This window comes from Lytechinus variegatus, chromosome 8 (assembly GCF_018143015.1).
Source record: "Lytechinus variegatus isolate NC3 chromosome 8, Lvar_3.0, whole genome shotgun sequence".
Classification (NCBI taxonomy): Eukaryota; Metazoa; Echinodermata; class Echinoidea; order Temnopleuroida; family Toxopneustidae; genus Lytechinus; species Lytechinus variegatus.
The window spans coordinates 40061072-40079623 of NC_054747.1; the positions used below are offsets into that span (position 1 = coordinate 40061072).

The 18552-nt window shown below is 36.6% G+C and overlaps 1 protein-coding gene across 2 annotated transcripts in view; it reads right to left on the reverse strand.

Moving 5' to 3' along the window:
• Window positions 1–18552, reverse strand: part of LOC121420493 (sortilin-related receptor-like) — a 99375-nt gene that overhangs the window by 79655 nt on the left and 1168 nt on the right. For both annotated transcript variants that reach the window (XM_041615150.1, XM_041615149.1), the window contains exons 2-5: window positions 16941–17177; window positions 13217–13378; window positions 10763–10830; window positions 8806–8986 (exon numbers count right to left, since the gene is read on the reverse strand). In XM_041615150.1, coding sequence (XP_041471084.1) covers window positions 8806–8986; window positions 10763–10830; window positions 13217–13378; window positions 16941–17177 — 648 coding nt within the window. The remainder of the gene's footprint in view (window positions 1–8805; window positions 8987–10762; window positions 10831–13216; window positions 13379–16940; window positions 17178–18552) is intronic.

Sequence of the window (18552 nt, forward strand, 5' to 3'; positions counted from 1 at the left end):
CATGTCTTTATTATATTTAAAGACGTGTGTGTTTATAAAGCACTTATTAATTTCACACTCTTTTTTATTTATTTGGCTTAATTTAACATTTTTCCCTCTAAAAACCTACTTTTTGTTTCAAAGTTGAAAACAATGTGGTGGGGTTAGGGGTTATGCTATGGGTCATCAATACATGACACCGCCACAATGTCTGACTCATTCATTATTGGCCTGGGACTGGTGGCTCAACTTGCCCCTATGCTCAACTTACCCCGCCTTCCCCTACATGTAGTTGTGATGTTTGTTTTTCTTTGTAATATCTGTTTGTGTTTGTAAAATGTAGTTTTCTACTGATGGAGTAGCTACATGCTACCGTGATAACAAAAATGCAAAATCATGCTCTGGGTTATAAACAAAATGTACAAAATATACTGTAAAAAAGCTTGATGTTCAAAAGAGTTTAAAAACAAACATAATGTCTGACATAATGACATTACACTATAGGGCGCACATACATAAAGTTCATCCACCCAAGTGCATTCTGGACTGTCACCATACTGTGAATCATTATCTTTGTTCAAAATAAATCATCTCAATCAGGTTAATTGTTGAGCATAAATAATGAAATAAGTTATGAATGTTTTCATAATTGTACCTTTGTACACCACTATCACGGTTTTCTGTAGAGTTCATGGTTTTCCCTCTCTGGAATGACTATCAATTTTTGGTTTTATAGTCATACATGTACTTCAGGCTGGATTTTTTTAAAGTAGCTTGAATACATAAAAATATAATTACAGTGTATGCTCATTTCCAATTATTGTCTGTTATAGTCACTTACTTTGGTTTGAATTATGTTAATTTTAAATTTTGATGAAATTTCACTTTCCCCATTCGTATTACACATGGACAAATGTCCAGTACGTCACATGTCCCGTACGTCACAGCGCGATTGTTTATATTTTGAGCTATTACATACATGTAATAACACCAATGAGTTCCACCATTTCATTCATGGCTAATGAAACTTGATAAGATACAAGATGAAAACATGATAATGACAGATTTCCAGCTTATTCCAATTCACAGTTTTAATGACAAACTTTTTTTTTTTAAATCAACTTTCGTCTGGTCCCGTACGTCACAGTGCATATTACATGTAATTCAAATATTACATCGTTAATGGAATTGTAGATCACTAAATTTTTTTCATGAATAAAGAGTGCATGACTGGCCTTCCAAAATCAATAACAGATTCTCTGTTGTGCATTTATTTCTTGTTACACAACTTTAAAGGACAAGTCCACTCCAACAAGAGCTTGATTTGAATAATCATTGACTCTCTCATTTTGATGCAACTGGCTCGTTCAAATAATTATTTTGTTAAAAATAAGCGAAATGTTGAAATGTCATAACTTTCTTATTTTACATCCGATTTTGATGAAATTCTCAGCATTGTGCTTGTCTGATTTTTCTCTATTGTTTCAAATCAATATTTTTCTGAGGTGGACTTGACCTTTAAAGTCTCTAAATGTCCCATACGTCACAAGTCAAATAGCTTGGACCTGCCCATATATATATCTTGACGATATCATTCAATAGTATATTTCAATAGAATTGTAGATGCACTGACTATTTTGGCTTTATACATAAGAATTTACAATCACAACCAAATGTATGAATTTGTAAGTACCCGGGAAATATTTTTTAACTTAATGGCCAAAAAATGAAAATCATTTCATACATACATAAATTCTACTGGTAGGAAATGCAGACAAAAACTTATATTATCTTTATATTCCATTATCCTCAAGGGTTCTTTGGCTATAAATGCATTATACATTAACCCCTGAAATAATTTTCATTAATACATTGTACGTGTATGCAGTTGGATGCAACAAAAAGTTGATTTAATGTAATGGCACATGAATATGCAGTTTTTAGTACCATAATTGAACATTTAAAGCTGTTATCAAATCGCTCATTGTTTTAATAACGAATTATAAACCTGTACATGTATGCTAGACAGTACAATCAATGCAGAAAGCCTCAGAACAAGAAAATATCTGTGCCATTTAAAAGAGAAAAGTACTATTTTTTTGTCATGAAAATTACAAAATTCTGTTGTCAGTGTTCTTTACACTTACTATAACACTTGCTATATTACACTTTATATCCATTAAGATTTCAGTGAAAAAAAGACTATTTATTTTATATTAATAGAGTAGCCCTGAGCAGTAATTGATATTTGATCAGTGATAATACTAGCAATAATTCATTGAAAGAATCTGACACATTGTAAATAGAACGAGAAACAACTGTTTGAGGGAAAAAAAAAGATGTACATGTAATTGTACAAAAACAAAATCATTTCATGGACCAATCAAAATGTGTCTATAGGTGGTTTCAGACCGCCTCGAAGTTCGCCAGTTCCAGGTATTCTCTGATCGGGAAATTTACCCCGATCAGAAAACACCAGGTATTTTGGTAATGTGAAAGCAAACTACGAGTAATTTCCAAGAAAGAAAATACCTGCTAAATAGTAGGTACTTGGCGAAATTACGAGAACTTTCATGGGGATTTTTCCAAGGTCGCAGGTATTTTGGCAATGTGAAAGCAAATTACGGGAACTTTTAGCCCAGCGTGTCGTTGGGCGCGGCGACGTGGGTGGCTACTGGGCTAGTGATTTTGAATTTCGCGCCTTGCCTGCTTATCGGACCATACTGCGCGTGCTCGTAACTTCGGGAACTTATCCCGAAGGATGTGTTTCGGGGCGGTGTGAATGCAGGAATAATTAACGGGTATTTTTTAGCCTTAAAAAGTTCTCGTAATTTAACAGGGATTCTTGTGATCGAGGCGGTTTGAAACCACCTTATGTTGATTATGCCCTGCATATGGCCCTGTCACATAGCTCCATGCAAGCTATGAGCGTGACTTGCAGGTAACACTTTTTAAAACCCACAGGTTGCCCGCAGGACCCCGCATTGACATTTATTTTGCACGTACTGTATCTTGCACACAGTTGGCCACAAGTCTGATTTTCCCAAAGAAAAGTTTTGAACATGCTTTAAAACTGTGATGCGGGTAACTGCAACTCATCCGCAAAGCTTGCATGGAACGATGCGACAGGTTCTTAAATTCTTTGCGCGCTGAATTAATTTTGGGATAATAATGACAATTGTGTTCATGTCTTGTTCTTTAATTTAAAATATCCATATTGCACCATTGATACGTATTATTATCATGTATATGTAGATGTCATCCTAAACTATTGCCTTTCATTAGCTCATCTAATTTGAAGGTAGGGGAGAAAACTAATTATTACGTCTGTTGAATTTAATTGTACGAATGCGCAAAATTGCAACATCAGTGTGCAAGGGTTAATGTTTCATAATAATTGAACAATAGTACAGTAACTATACCAGGAAGTAAACCATCCTTCCATGTTGTTTGGTAACAGGAGCTTTGTCCTGTACAGTGTATGTGAACAATTTCACAGAAAACAAGAACAGGGATATGGATGTGGGGGGTGTTTCACAAAGATTTAAGTGTAACTTAGAGTCGCACTTAAACTCCCAGTTGTGTACAGTATAGAAGACATCACCACATTGGTCAGATCATACGAATGGGACACCTACATACTGTACTACCGCATATCCATCAATCACATTGCGCACTGCATATCATGTCCAAATTGGCATTTACATGTAAGTGCGACTTAAGTCATACTTAAATCTTTGTGAAACACCCCCATGGTGTTCTAAAACAATGTTGACTTTAAATCTGATTTTCTGAATCTGTTGGGTTCCTTGGCTGCCCTTATCCCCGGGCCTTATCCGCTAGTGTATATCGATGACCAATAAGAAATTTAACTGTCAAGAGAGTAGAATACTTTAAGTACACTTTGGAGTCAAGTCCCACCACTTTGTAATAGGCTGGCGGAACTACATGTACATGTATGCTATTAAAAGTTTTGCTTTCATAACAGTAGCACAGTTTATTTCTTTACATTTGTTCAGACCGGAGTGTTGGCTCAGTTGGTAGAGCATCCGTCTCACAACCAGGAGGTCGGGGGTTCAAATTCCGGCCGCGTCAGACCAAAAGACGTTAAAAGATGGGAGTTGCTGCTACCCTGTTTGGCGTTCAACTATTAAGAGGATAGAGCCTCATCGATCTGGCGCTGCACAGCGGCCGCCGGGCCCACAATCATTTCATGTCTATTTCAAACAATAAATTATGGATTTATCATTTTTATAATTTTTTTATCAATACAGATCTTCTCTCAGTCAAATCACTGTTTTCTTCTTCATCTTCCTGTAAAGTACAGACTGCCGTTGGCATACTCGTTGTGCTTGTCAAGTGCCCAGATGAATAGTACAAGTAAAAATCTCTACAAAACTATGTGCGGCTAAAAACAGAAGAGCCTCCTTTGCTGCACCTCCTGCTTGAAAGACGCGAGGGAGGTGCTGTAAACTCTCTTTGCTGGGAGTGAGTTCCATATTCTGATAGCATCAGGAAAGAATGTCTTTTGATATTGTGTTCTGGCATATGGGATTTGGAACTTATCAGGGTTTCCATGTGTTTTAACTGCAATAACCCCAATCAGTGAATTTCCAGTATTCTTGAGCTTCAAGGAGGTCTGAATATGCCTAGTACTGTTTCCATACTTGCAAATATACCAGCATTATTTTTTTTCTATGACAAGTGTGAAATGGAAAGCATAAGGTGGTTTCAGACCGCCTTGAAGTTCGTCAGTTCCAGGTATTCTCTTATCGGGAAATTTACCCTGATCAGAAAATACCAGGTATTTTGGTAATGTGAAAGCAAACTACGCGTAATTTCCCCGAAAGAAAATACCCGCTATATAGTAGGTACTTGGCGAAATTACGAGAACTTTCGCAGGGATTTTTCCAAGGTCGCAGGTATTTTGGCAATGTGAAAGCAATTTACGGGAACTTTTAGCCCAGCGTGTCGTTGGGCGCGGGCGCTGTGGGTGGCTGCTGGGCTAGTGATTTTGAATCTCGTGCCTTGCCTGCTTATCAGACCATACTGCGCATGCTCGTAACTTCAGGAACTTATCCCGAAGAGTATGTTTCGGGGCAGTGTGAATGCAGGAATAATTAATGGATATTTTTTAGCCTAATAAAGTTCTCGTAGTTTAAGGTGGATTCTTGTGATCGAGGCAGTTTGAAACCACCTATATACTCCACTAAGGGTGTGTTTATGCTTCCATTGCGAGGACAGAATCAGCGATTTCAAACGTCGATTCAAAACGCCGATCGTAAACGTGGTTCTGGGAGTGCTGTTTATGCTTAACTTTTCAGAGCAAATCATGATCTCCAGCTGGCTTCGCATCGTAAAGCGAGGTCAAATTGGGCGCGCCTTTTTCTAAAGTTTTTTTCCGATTGTTGTTATTACGTGGAGATAAGCATGGAGCAATACGACTGTATTGCCCGCGGATTTTCATCTCACCGGAAGCATGTACCAAATGACGTCATTTAAACACGTTTACGATCGTGGTTCTGTTTATGCTTCCCCAGAAAGCCTGTTTCTGGTCAAACGACGTTTACAAACGCACCTTTTTGTGAGTTTACGATCGGCGTTTTGAAACAGCGTTTAAATGAAAGTAAGCATGGACGCAACCGTGTTTTGGACTAACCACGTTTGGAAACGCTGATTCTGGCCTGAAAAGTGGAAGCATAAACACGGCCCAAGAGGAATCAATAGCAAAGTTCATCCTTTTTATGGCAGTGCAATGGAAAGATAGCACGGGTGGGTGTATCAGACGAAAGAAACACAAGATCCCCAGGGCCACTGTTGACAAGGAGCAGGGCTTTCTAGAGCATAGTCAACCAACCGTGACAAGTTTGGAGGTTTCTTTTGAAAAAGTATTATATGCAATATCATCAATGTATTGTCAAAGATTAAGAATGACACCATGGATCCGTGTATAAAAGACACATGGTATTGAATCCCGCCTTGGAGCAGTGTACACGTATTATGACCAGAAAATGAAATAAAAACGAGTCAGAAGAAATGAACAAAATGAAATAATTATCAATGAACACCAAGAGATCGTAGCCCTCTGTGTACATGGATTAATTAAAAAACATTTGATAAATGATTCAGATCGAAATTAAGTACAATAAAGCAAGAACAGAAGTGGAAGTGAACCGTAAAGACCAAGGGCCATTGTGACATCATCAGTGAAAGCAAATATCTGTTACCTTTGGTATTTATATAAAGTACAAATTCATCACGGAAATACAGGAAGTATTTCCAGGATTTACGGGTAGCCACAAATGGGATTTTTCCTTTCCTTCTGGCTGTGTGGAAGTTGATACATGTACTTCATTCATCATTTGTGATCAGTTTTGTCTTTTATTGTTTTTCTTCAGTTAAGGCAATTTCTTCTTGTTACTTTACTTCTCTATTTCTTATCTTCATTTCTTTTCTTTATTAATTCTTCATCAATTCTTTCATTGTCATACCTTCATCCATTCATTTACTTATTCATTCATTCCTTCATCCATTCATTCATTCATTCGATCATTCATTCACTATTTCATTCACTCATTTATTCATTCATCCATCCATTAATTCATTCATTCACTATTTCATTCATTCATTTGATCATTCATCCATCCATTCATTCATTCACTATTTCATTCATTCATTTATTCATTCATCCATCCATTCATCCATTCATTCATTCATTTGATCATTCATTCACTATTTCATTCATTCATTTATTCCTTAATTCATTCATCCATTCATTCCTTCATCCAATTTCCCCACGATTTGTCAATTGAAGGTTGCTTTAAAGCTTTTTGTTTCTGTTATAGTATTACTCCAGTAGGAACTTGGCAGGACAGCTTTTTGCTGGTGTATAACCAATGACATAGGAAAACTTTCACTTCTATTATTCAGGCATAGTGGTTGACCTTAGAAACGACAGATATTACTCTTTCAAAGTGGAGACAATGGCAGAATGGGGATTCAAACTCACAACCTTACAATCATGAGTCCAATGCTCTGACCACTAGATCACAAGCTACATGTGAATCAACAACCTCTTGAGCTCTGTGCATGTAGGCCCTTGACATTCTTAAGTGTTTTCAAGTGTGAAAACAGTTTTAAAAAATACAGTTTCATATCATCATTGCAATATCCGACATCATTGTCTTCATCATTACCAGTTTCTGTATCAAACATGTGAATATGGTTGAGTGGATGGATGCTTTAAAGATAAATTCCAGTTCTGGTAACGATCTCAAAATGATTTTTTACAGAATCTAAGACCCCTGTTACATCTGAGAGATTCCCTACCTCGGGCCGGCCCGGGGCCTACCTCGGGTCGGAAAGAAATCAGATGTAAACATCCCAAACCTACCTCGGGTCACCTTTTAGCGAACCTACCCGAGACCACATCCAGAGGTAGTCTCGGGTAGGTATCGGACCGGCCCCGGTCCACCGATTCGTAGATGTAAACGCACACAAGCTTTCGAACCTATCTCGGTCCGTTCGCCAGCTGTCAAATTACGTCATAGCGCGCGCTATCCCCTCCCCAGCCCCGTCGTTCTTCGAATGTTTTTGCGGCATGCGACATGTGAATTGTGATTGATAAAGTCTTTGATTTGAGTGAAAAGAAGCATTTTAAACGTATCCTTTTCAAGTCGATCATATCTTCAACGACTGCTGGGATCATCAGCATTCTTTCAGAATCTCGGGTAACTTCAATTAGCGCGCGCGAATTATTCGGAGCCTAGATCGAGAGCGCCTTTTAAAAAAGTGTCAGCAATCGGATGCCGCTCGAAACAGTACAGATAGGGCGAAAGGGGAGGGAATGAACACTGTGATGTAAACAGACCACATTTCGGACTCGGTCCGTTCGCGAAGCTAATCCACCAATAATCCAGTCAAGGTTGCAAGTGGACTCGGTCGGGTCTCGGGTAGGAAACTTTCAGATGTAACAGGGGTCTAATATAATGACCACCCCTGTGTTTGTTTGTATGAATAAAAAATATGTGCCAAAGGATTCTGAAGAAATTGTGTGATTGCTGAGAAATAAGCAAAATAAGCGCGGATTCGGTCACTTCCGTCGGGTCTTTATTCCAGCAATAATAATAATACACTGTCCCACGTCTATCTGAGTTGGTGATCTTCAGTGTGAACATTTTTCAGTGTAGATTTCAAGATTTCACAAAGTTCAGTTTATGTAACTGTACCAGATCTAGATCCTTGATGATAAGCCTTGTTTTACAGACTTTCTCATGAAATCAGTGTTTACTGCAACTACTGGCATTTCTCTTTAAGCTGTAACTAATGAATTATAATGCACAGTTGGTATTAACCCTTTAGTTGTGCTATTGCTGCTGGCTATTTTAAGAACATGTTCCAGTCATGTGTAGAATTTTACCTATCTTTACAAACAGCTTTTTGAAATACCCACTGCTTTTCTTTTTATTGATCAAATATACCAAAAGCAACATGTGCATGAATTGTCAATGATTTATAAAGTTTCAACTTGCCTTCCCTTTAAAATTTTGCGTAACTTTACAGGAAAGCATTATGAGACATTCCTCCTCCTGACCTAGCAGCAAAACAATTGTGCGATTCCAGTGCTTATTGTACTACATTACATGTATGTTCTGATACTAGGAAAATATTGCGGATCAAATTGTAATACTACGCACACTTTGTAACATGCTTCATAATTCATGTTTCTTTACACCTGTAGAAGAAATGAGTATGAATGGTACAAGTACACGACAAGGAATATTTAACAAGGAGCAAAGGATTAATATCAAGTCATGATGCACTTACTGTGCCAGCTTTCTCTCGCGTTGCAAAGAGATAGTCATCCCTGACCTCAAAGTCCTTTATACCAGTGATGACAACCTCTCTGGACTCATAGAAATCATCTGATTTACTGACAGAGCTTGTTCCATCAACCTCCAATCTCTCAACATAGATGGTATCCGTCCTGTCCCACGGCTCAACACCCCTGGAAATGAAAAGTGGAAAAATTGTGAACAGTTTTTTATTTTCCATCAAAACATGCTGCACTCAACCCAGGTGAGGTAAATGGGTACCGGCAGGAAATAATTCCTCAAAAAGCTGTGTGCACCTGAATCGGTAGCCTAGCTTAGCCGGGTAATAATAATAGCACGGCCCGCTGGGAGAACAGTTTTCGGAACTGAAGTGGCTACCCTGGGTAAATATGCTGTTATTATTATTACAAGGCAAAAAACCCAGAATATTCGGGTGAAATAATTTCAACAATAATTCCATTCCAAGAATTGTATTTATTTTCATCATGCACTATTTTTTTTATATGCCGAATTCATATCGAAAAATATCTAAAAATATTTAATAAAAAAAATCTAATGAAAAAATAACAAATCAAATTATCGTGCATCAAAACTTTGATATTTCGGGTGGATGTTTCATAATGCTGTTTGTAAGTTAAGAGCGACTTTAAGAACAACTGGTGATCCTTTCTATTGATAAATGGTATATTCATTGGCGATGGTTTAGCGCGTATGAAAGGTTCATCAGTCGTTCTTAACTTATGAACAGCTTTAATAAGCGGCCGCGGTAATCCTTCCATACAAAGGAATATAAATTGAATATGAAATCCTTAAAATTGGCATTATTATTATTATTTGTTTGGCGTCACCTGTGCCTGGGAGGTGAAAAGCGAACTGAATCACTATGACCTGCAGGTCTCTCCTGATATAACTGATTGGGGGAATGCAGGTGGACCACTACACCGGGGTTACCCCCTACTCTTATATGAATAGTGCAGTGGGTTCTTAACGTGCAAAGGCGGTGACTCTCCTCTACACGGGGCCTCCATTTACATCCTATCCGAGGGATGGAGTGTTTTCCATTGTAACATAGCCTGCATCTATGAAACATGGGAGAGACGTTTACACACAACGCACTGGCTTCAGTCATCCGCCCGGGGTGGACTCGAACCCACGATCTTTGGTTCGACGGGCAGACGCGTTACCGACTGAGCCAACACCGCATTGAACTTAATACAAGAAAAAGATCTGTGAATTAATAATCACAATAAAATTCCACTAGTAGAAGTTCTACATGCTACATTATTTTGCTTTTATCCTTGCAATGCAGACTAGTCTTCAATACACATGTAATTAGCCAAAGTACCATCAATATATTGCAGATAAATTTTCAGCTTTATTTTGAGGAAATATCTACACCAGAAATTAATAATGCACTCTACATGTTTTCAGTATTGTAGTGAATATCTGATGTTGCAGAGATCCATTAAAATATTAATGACTTGCGCTAGGATTAGATGGTGAGAGCATCAATGATTTGTGTGGCAAAATATTGATGGAATAATAAATATACACCAATGCACCTATCCGACCATTTTTCATTATTTTTTTTGGGGGGGTTGCCATGAAATGAGAAGTTGCTAATATCTATGCAACATCTAAAACTTCTGATGTGACTCAATGGCTAATTCATGAGGGGAATATCTATACCAACTGCCCCTGCCTCTCAGTACATGTATTTATGCTTGTTTAAAATTCTGAGCAAATATTATACATGTAATAAATAAAGGGTATTACGTGCAGTAATCTAAACAACGTACTGTATACACTATAAAACTAACAACGTACTGTATTGTTTGATAGTTTCATAAATGTACATAAAGCAGAGAGAAACAGTACATTGCCACTATATTTTTTTTAATAAAGCTCAATATCAAAAATTGACTTGTGTGAATGAACTTTGACCTTACCAACTGAAGCTCTTGACATCTTGCTCAACCAGACCCCAAGTGCCTCCAAAATTCATGGAGATATAAAGCTGCAAAAGAAAGAAAATGAGATGAAATTAATAGATTCAATATGAAACAAAACGGACAAATTACATGTAACTGCAATTTAAAGTACAAAGAATAAATTGTACAGCTGAGGCTTTTTCTTCTTTTTCTTTGATTTTTTTTTTTTTTTGGGGGGGTCACAACAATGCACATCATGATAATGTATTTTTGAAAAAAGTACACGTACATGTACATGTATGTGGCAATATTATGCATGCATGCTAAACAAAATGTGAAAATATTGCTCCTGAATCTCCTGTAGATGGCCCATAATAATGTCCTGTATTCTGAAGTCTGGTTAAACTAAGACAGTGGTCTATATTAAAGTCTGTGCTATAATTATGGAAAGCCAAGTGTGTCACAATTCTGTTTACATTTAATAATCTGGTGCTCTTTTCCCAATTCATTAGTAGTGGAGACACGTACATGTACTGTGTAGGTATTTCTTATATATGAGAGTTCAGAATGATTTGAGAGTCAAATGAGCGGATCCTAGGAACACCTATTGTAGATTAATGTCACTTTTGGCTGTCCATAGTTAAACCACATTAGACCAGAGTTTAAATCAATCTGAGTTGAGAATAAAGGCAGTAATATTTCATTCTACAGGGAATTCAGCTAATCTCAATTCATTTTTTGAGAAATTTATGTTGGGTTTAGTATAACATTAACATGTGCATTTTTGTGTTTGAATATTGAAGGTACATGTATACATGTACATGTACATATAAAATATTTCAGACCTTATTTCCTCTTCACAACATTATAAAAAAGTAAAAATAAAGGAAATTCATGTACTGTAATAAACACAATATTGTACATTTCCTATCATTTTTTTTATGTTCTCATCAAATTCAATTGAATATTCCAATGATTTATTACATTCAATGTTTGTTCTACTTTTTATTTCAATACAAACCCGATATTATTCAAAAGCAACAAAAACTATTATATACTCCATGTACAGTATATAATCTGTACATAGAGTAAAAAAAATCATTATTCATACAGTGTGCACTTCCCCTTTCATGTTCCTTTTAGCTTTTTTTAGCAACAATAAACCAACTACTGAAATGAATCTACATAATACATGATTGTATAGAATGTACATGTACATGTACTGGCTAGTCTACGCATCACAACATTTGGAGGCCATGTATATTGCGTGAGAGTATCAAATGGACTCAAAGTCCAATTTGCTCTCTTTTGTTGAGCATAATTAATATCAGAGGAGAGGGAAGGAGAGATAAAATGGCAAGTGATAAACACTGCTCATAATAAAACCATAAAGTTGCATCCATGGGGTGGAATTACATGTACAAGCATTATAATGAAAATATAATATATCCGGTACTGTGAATACACTGTACCACCCTGAGGTAGGATCGGTTTTATTGTTAATGTTTATGATGACTCAGGCATTAATGTAATGTACAAAAGTTAAATGCACATTTTATAATGTACATGTATGTTAGCTGCATGTGACCAAACAAAAAATGAACATTCATTGATGAATTATAGGGGAGACCAGGGTTAGTTGGAACATGGGGTAAGTTAAAACATTGTACTTTCTTTACACCTGTAAAATAAATTTATGCAATACTGCCCTCAATTTATTGCAATAATGATTCAACACTGTTGTGTTATTAATAGCAATAAATTAAGGGTAGTATTGCATGAATATATTTACAGGCTTTAAAGAAAATTACAATGTTTCAAGCTACCCCATGTTCCAACTTACCCCCGTCTCCCCTATACCATATTCATGAGCTCACACATACATGTAGCTATCAATGAACAATGTAGGGAGAATGTAACCTTTTGCGTAACTTTACGGGAAAGCATTATGAGACAGTCCTCCTCCTGACCTAGCAGCAAATCAATTGTGTGATTACAGTGCTTAATGTACTACTGTACATTACATGCATGTTCTGATACTAGGAAAATTATAATACTCAGAATCTGTAACAATTCATGTTTCAAAACACCTATATAGTATACCAATAGAATGTAGGGAAATTATAACCTTTAATTTTGCTCATGTGTAGAAAGGGTATTCAATTAATTTGAATAAGTGTGTATTTTGCCAATCAGCAATGAAGTTTTACTGAACCCCATATTTTTTTTATTTCATAATGGGCGGTTAAACCATAATACTAGACAAGAAGGGGGCAAAAGAACCCCCAAAAGCAGCAGAAATTTCACATCTTACAAACATCAAATGCCTATCAAAACCTAGATATAAAAAAATTCCTTCAAAATACATTCATTTTGTTGGAAACTACCAAGACTTAATTTGGAAGCTGATACCATTTTTTTTCGAAACTGTCGAGTAAAGGATCCCAAACGATCTTGATTGGGTCCACTTACCCTTTTGAGATTGTCATTCTCATCCATTCCGAGGACGATGTCAGGATTGACGGCATGGGTATAGATGGACGTCGGTTTGAACGGGACGTCGAAGGTGCTGAATGAATTGCCAAAGTCCTCGGTGGTGGTGACCAGTGAGTTGACCACATCGGTGAACAAATACTGCAAGAAGAAGAAGAAACAGTAGAGAGAAATAAAAGTCATAGGGCAATCCTACATGTAACTTAAAGGAGAATGCAGGGGCCTCAGAAGGTGTGGAGGTATCATGGTATAGTGGTTACGTCACTTGACTCTTAAACCAAGGGTCAAGGGTTCAAATCCCACCTGAACCTTAAAGGAAATCCCTCTTCAACTTTAAAGGAAAATGCAGGGGCTGTAGAAGGTGTGGAGGTATGGTGTAGCGGTTCGGTCACTTGACTCTTATACCAAGGGTCGAGGGTTCAAATCTCACCTGAACTAGAAAGTGAACTACACGCACAGTATGTACATGTATGTACTGTATGAGCTACATGTACATGTACCAAGATCCAAGCATGCAGTATAGGGGGAAAAAATTACATGGGGGTTTGGGCATTTTCACCCTGAAATACTCAAAAACACCCTGGAAAGTAAAAAAAAAGGAGCCATGGAAAATTTCAATTCCTTGCAATGATAAAGCTTAAATATTGCAGAGTGTACATTACGTGTAAAGTACATTTAGAGAAAACTTGAAAAGTACCCCCCAAAAAAAAACCAAAAAAAATCGAACAGTTTGTGCCCGATTCAGTACCTATTATGTAAACAAACATTCTTGGATTAAATTTTTGGACAGTCTTGATTAACCCTAGCAAGATTGGATAAGATTCATGTGTTGAGATATTGCATAATTTGTTTCTAAGAAATTTCCCAATTTTTTTTTATAACAATTTTGATATATTTTCATTGCATACATCCAGACAATAGCCAAAGATGTTTCAGTTCAATCTACATGCAACTACATATACATACATGTACATCCAGGCCTATCACAGTATGTATACTACCGGTTATCGTGTGAAATGTGAATAAATCTGATTTAGGTGCATGAAGAGCTTTAGATGCGAAACCTTCCTTGACTTTGTAATTGAATCCTAGCGAGCCTAGAATCTACAAATTGTGCTTGGGAGGTAATTCATCCCAAGAGGCATGCCTAGTGTAGTATTACAATAGCTCATCATCATAGAATAATACATACAAACAGGATAGGAAGAAATGCATACATTTTGTACAGAGATGAATAGAGGCATGAATCTACTGTACTGTACACCTTAAATAATAATATAATAATAATGATAATAGCTGGATTTATAAAGCGCTTTTTGCCTGAAGATACAAAGCGCTGCTATCATTACCCCGGCCTTTAGCTACCATCACCAGCGCTCAGTGCATGCAAGGAATTAATCCTGCCGGGTACCCATTCACCTCACCTGGGTCCAGTGCAGCACAGTGCGGATAAATTTCTTGGTGAAGGAAAACACGCCATGGCTAGGATTCGAACCCGTGACCCTCTGTTTGAAAGGCGAGAATCAGAACCACTAGACCATGACGCACCCAAATGGGAGCTGCAGGTCAGACAGGGTGTGAATCCCCCCCCCCCAACATATTTTTCCATTTAAACAAAATGAAAAGGCAGGAAAAATGATGGAGCAAGCAGCAGACACAACAAAGAAGACAATCAACAATGAATTACACAACCAAGATCTCACATGTTGATTCAACATGAGCGATCTTGGTTGTGTAATTCATTGCAATGCATGTAAACATGTATCCATAAATTTGGATGATGGCTAATTGCTAGGGATCAGGTGACTGCTCCTCCACCCCTAGAATGTTTCAAGAAGTTAAAAGGGCAAAACAGGCAGAAGGCAACAAAAAAAAGACAAGAAAATGAGAGGTCCAGGTTTTTTTTTAATTTATCTCTAAATATCCTTATAAAACTAACAAAAATATGCCCCCCCCTCCTGCTCATCGTCACATTCTGGTGTGACCCCCCCCCCCCAACCTTGGAAAAGCCCTGAATTAATATCATATTATTCAAATTAACGAACAATTGTTTGGTATTAGAATGTTGTAGAATATACTAGGGTACATACATGTACATGTATATTCAATTCAAAATCTGTCTGTTTAAAGGTCAGAAACTTTTTACATGTAGTTGCAGATTTCAATTTTTTTTTTTGTTTTAGTGCTCTTAAAATTGAACATGTCCATTATATATGAACATGCACAACATAGTTTTTCTCGAAAGGTAAATAAACAACCCCAACCTTTTCCACAGACATTTCGGACAGAGCAACAATCCCAATCTGGCTTTCTACATGTACAAAGAAGAGCCATAAATTTGAACCAAGTAGGCCTACATGTACATGTGTGTCATGCTGCATTGAATAATGACCAGTTATTTGGGGGAAATGAATAGCAATTTCTTTTATTGCACTATAGACACTGATAATTTTTTTTACTTTACTCCTGAAATACACCAACCCCATAATGTATCTCAAAGTTCTTTTTAATGAAATTGGTCTGTAATTTGACAAAACTTCACTTCTCATCCCATTCAACCATTGCCAGGCCATGTACATGTATGAATAAATATCACTACATGTACACAAAAAGAATTTGCTCTGGAGTCTGCACGCACGTGACACAAGGATGCATTTGTGTGCACTGAAAAATCACCATTATGCCGAGTTCTCTTCCTTGTACACACATGAATGCACACCTGTTGGCAATGAACTTACATACATCGCACTGTGCCCATGTACGAACCATACTGTTTGTCATCAACCCCATAGAAATATGACAATATAGATTTTTATATTATTTGCTCTTTCTGGAATGATTGTTTGGTGGATTCTCTTCCCTATCCAATCAGATCCTCCCTCTTTGTCCCGTTTCTAGGTCACATGATCAAACTGTTTTATGAAGGTGGTGCAAACATGTCTAGTCTAAACACAAGCTGCAATTGGTCATTGGTAATGATCAATCATTTGCTTGCTTTTTTTTATATCTACATGTAAGACACCATTTTCACTACCTTCCTAAAACTAGTTTTAATGGAAACTAGTTTAGTGGAAACTAGTTTAACGCCTACTGAGAATGGTTGAAGCGATCGTTCAACCTACTACATGTGGTATCAAGCAGGATTTAACAAAATATGTTTGAATTTATTTTGAGACATTATTTTTAGGCCACCATGTATTTCAAGTTACCACTCACCCCTTTATACCACTTTATCAGTGCAGGGTTTGAAGTTGTAACATCAAATTAATACAACTTTAAAAAAACAAAAACAACTTTAATCAATTTTCTAAAACTTTTAAACTTACATCTGATTTTCTGATCTGTGTTTGGTTTTGTTTTTTTATCATCAAATTGGAGACATCGGCAGAGTTGCGATTCAAACTCACAACCTTGTGATTGTGAGTCCAATGCTCTAACCGCTAGACCACATGGCCTGTGGTCTTAGTAGAAAATTATTAGAAAATTATTTGCAAAAGAACGTGAAAAAAAAATTAAATTAAAAACTATGGGTTCTGTTTCAAAAAGACTTGTAATAATAACATATGTCTAATTTCTATATTAGAAGTTTACCATCAGCCAATCAAATTGAATGATTTCAGTAGCTTTTAACTGTAATATCAGACATTTGTTATTAGAGCAAGTTTTGTGAAACACGTGCCTGGGGAATTGAACAAAGCCTTACCCTCCTTTCATCAGCCTTACTACTGTAAAATCGATCGTAGACTGGTCTTTGATTAGGCGAAGTGTTGAACATTGTACTGGACTTGTTCGTGAAAGTTGCCCCGTAGTCTTCTGAGATATAAACGTAGCTGGCTGAATGGGTGGTTTGCGTGATGTCACGGGTGAGACACAGTATGACATCACTGCCTTTACCCGCCCAATGAACTATAAGCTCCGGGTGAGGGTCATTCAGGTCAAACTGTAGGGTGGAAGGGGGAGACAAACACAAAAGAAATATAGTAGATTGCGATACAAATGAATAACCTCTAGCGATTATTTCAATCCGCAATAATGAATCTATTTAGTAATATTCAACTAGTTTGGTAGACATAAATACATTTAATCATATTTGTTTTCTTTATTACATGTACAGCATATTTTACATTCCAACATTAAAGGTCAAGTCCACCCCAGACAAATGTTTTTTAATGAAATCAAACTAGCAAAACGCTGAAAATTTCATCAAAATCGGATGTAAAATAAAAAAGTTATGACACTTTCAACAAAGTTTTGCTTATTTTTCACAAAACAGTGAAACATGTATGCACAACTCAAATTATGAGAAAGTCGATGATGTCCCTTACTCACTATTTCTTTTGTTGTTTTTTTATTGAATTACACTATATTTCATTATTCATAGATTTGACAATAAGGACCAACTTGACTGAATCATAGAGTATTAAACAATGCTCATTCCACAAATGTTCAGGGAGGAATTAATCGTTGTTTTACTTGACAATGAGGAGAAAAACAGAATATTCCCTATTTCATAATAAAATACAAAAGAAAAATAGTGAGTGGATGACATCATCAGTATCCTCATTTGCATACCCACCAGAATGTTAACTGTTCTGTGAAATTAATCAAAACTTTCGAATGTCATAAAGTTCTCTCTTTTATTTTACATCCGATTTCGATGAAATTTTCAGTGTGATGCTAGTTGGATTTTTCTCTTTTTATTCAAATCAACTATTTTTGGGGGTGGACTTGACCTTTAACCCACTCCCTACTAGATTCTACATGTTCATCATGATTCATAATTAGTTTATTACTGGCAACACCAGGGTCCTGATGCAAAGAATGTACCATCCTTGTAACTTTACTCCAAAATGGTTACTGCTATGGTGACAATGCTCAATAGTCAATCAAAATCAAGGATTTTAAGGAGTTACCATCAGATGGTAAAGTTGTCGTAAAACTGATAAAATTAACATTGTGCAATGGGGCCCAGGTTTCCGCAAGACACAGGTTACATGTAACACAGCCTCCTGCAAAATCTTTGATTACACTAAACACATCTTTTAAAAAGTTTAAAGCATACATTATAATTAAATTTACATGATCCCACCAAAATGAAATAAAAGGAGGGAAAATACTTAAAGAAAATATTGAATATTTTCTGTAGACCTTAATTTACAACATCAATCACTGAACAATTAAAATCAACTATAATTTACATTACAAAAAGTATTCCAAATCATTAAACTTCCCACGAATAATTTAAGTTTCCGTCAGATTGTAGGAGGGATTAAAGGAATATAACAATTAATTATTACATGTTGTTAACTCCAATT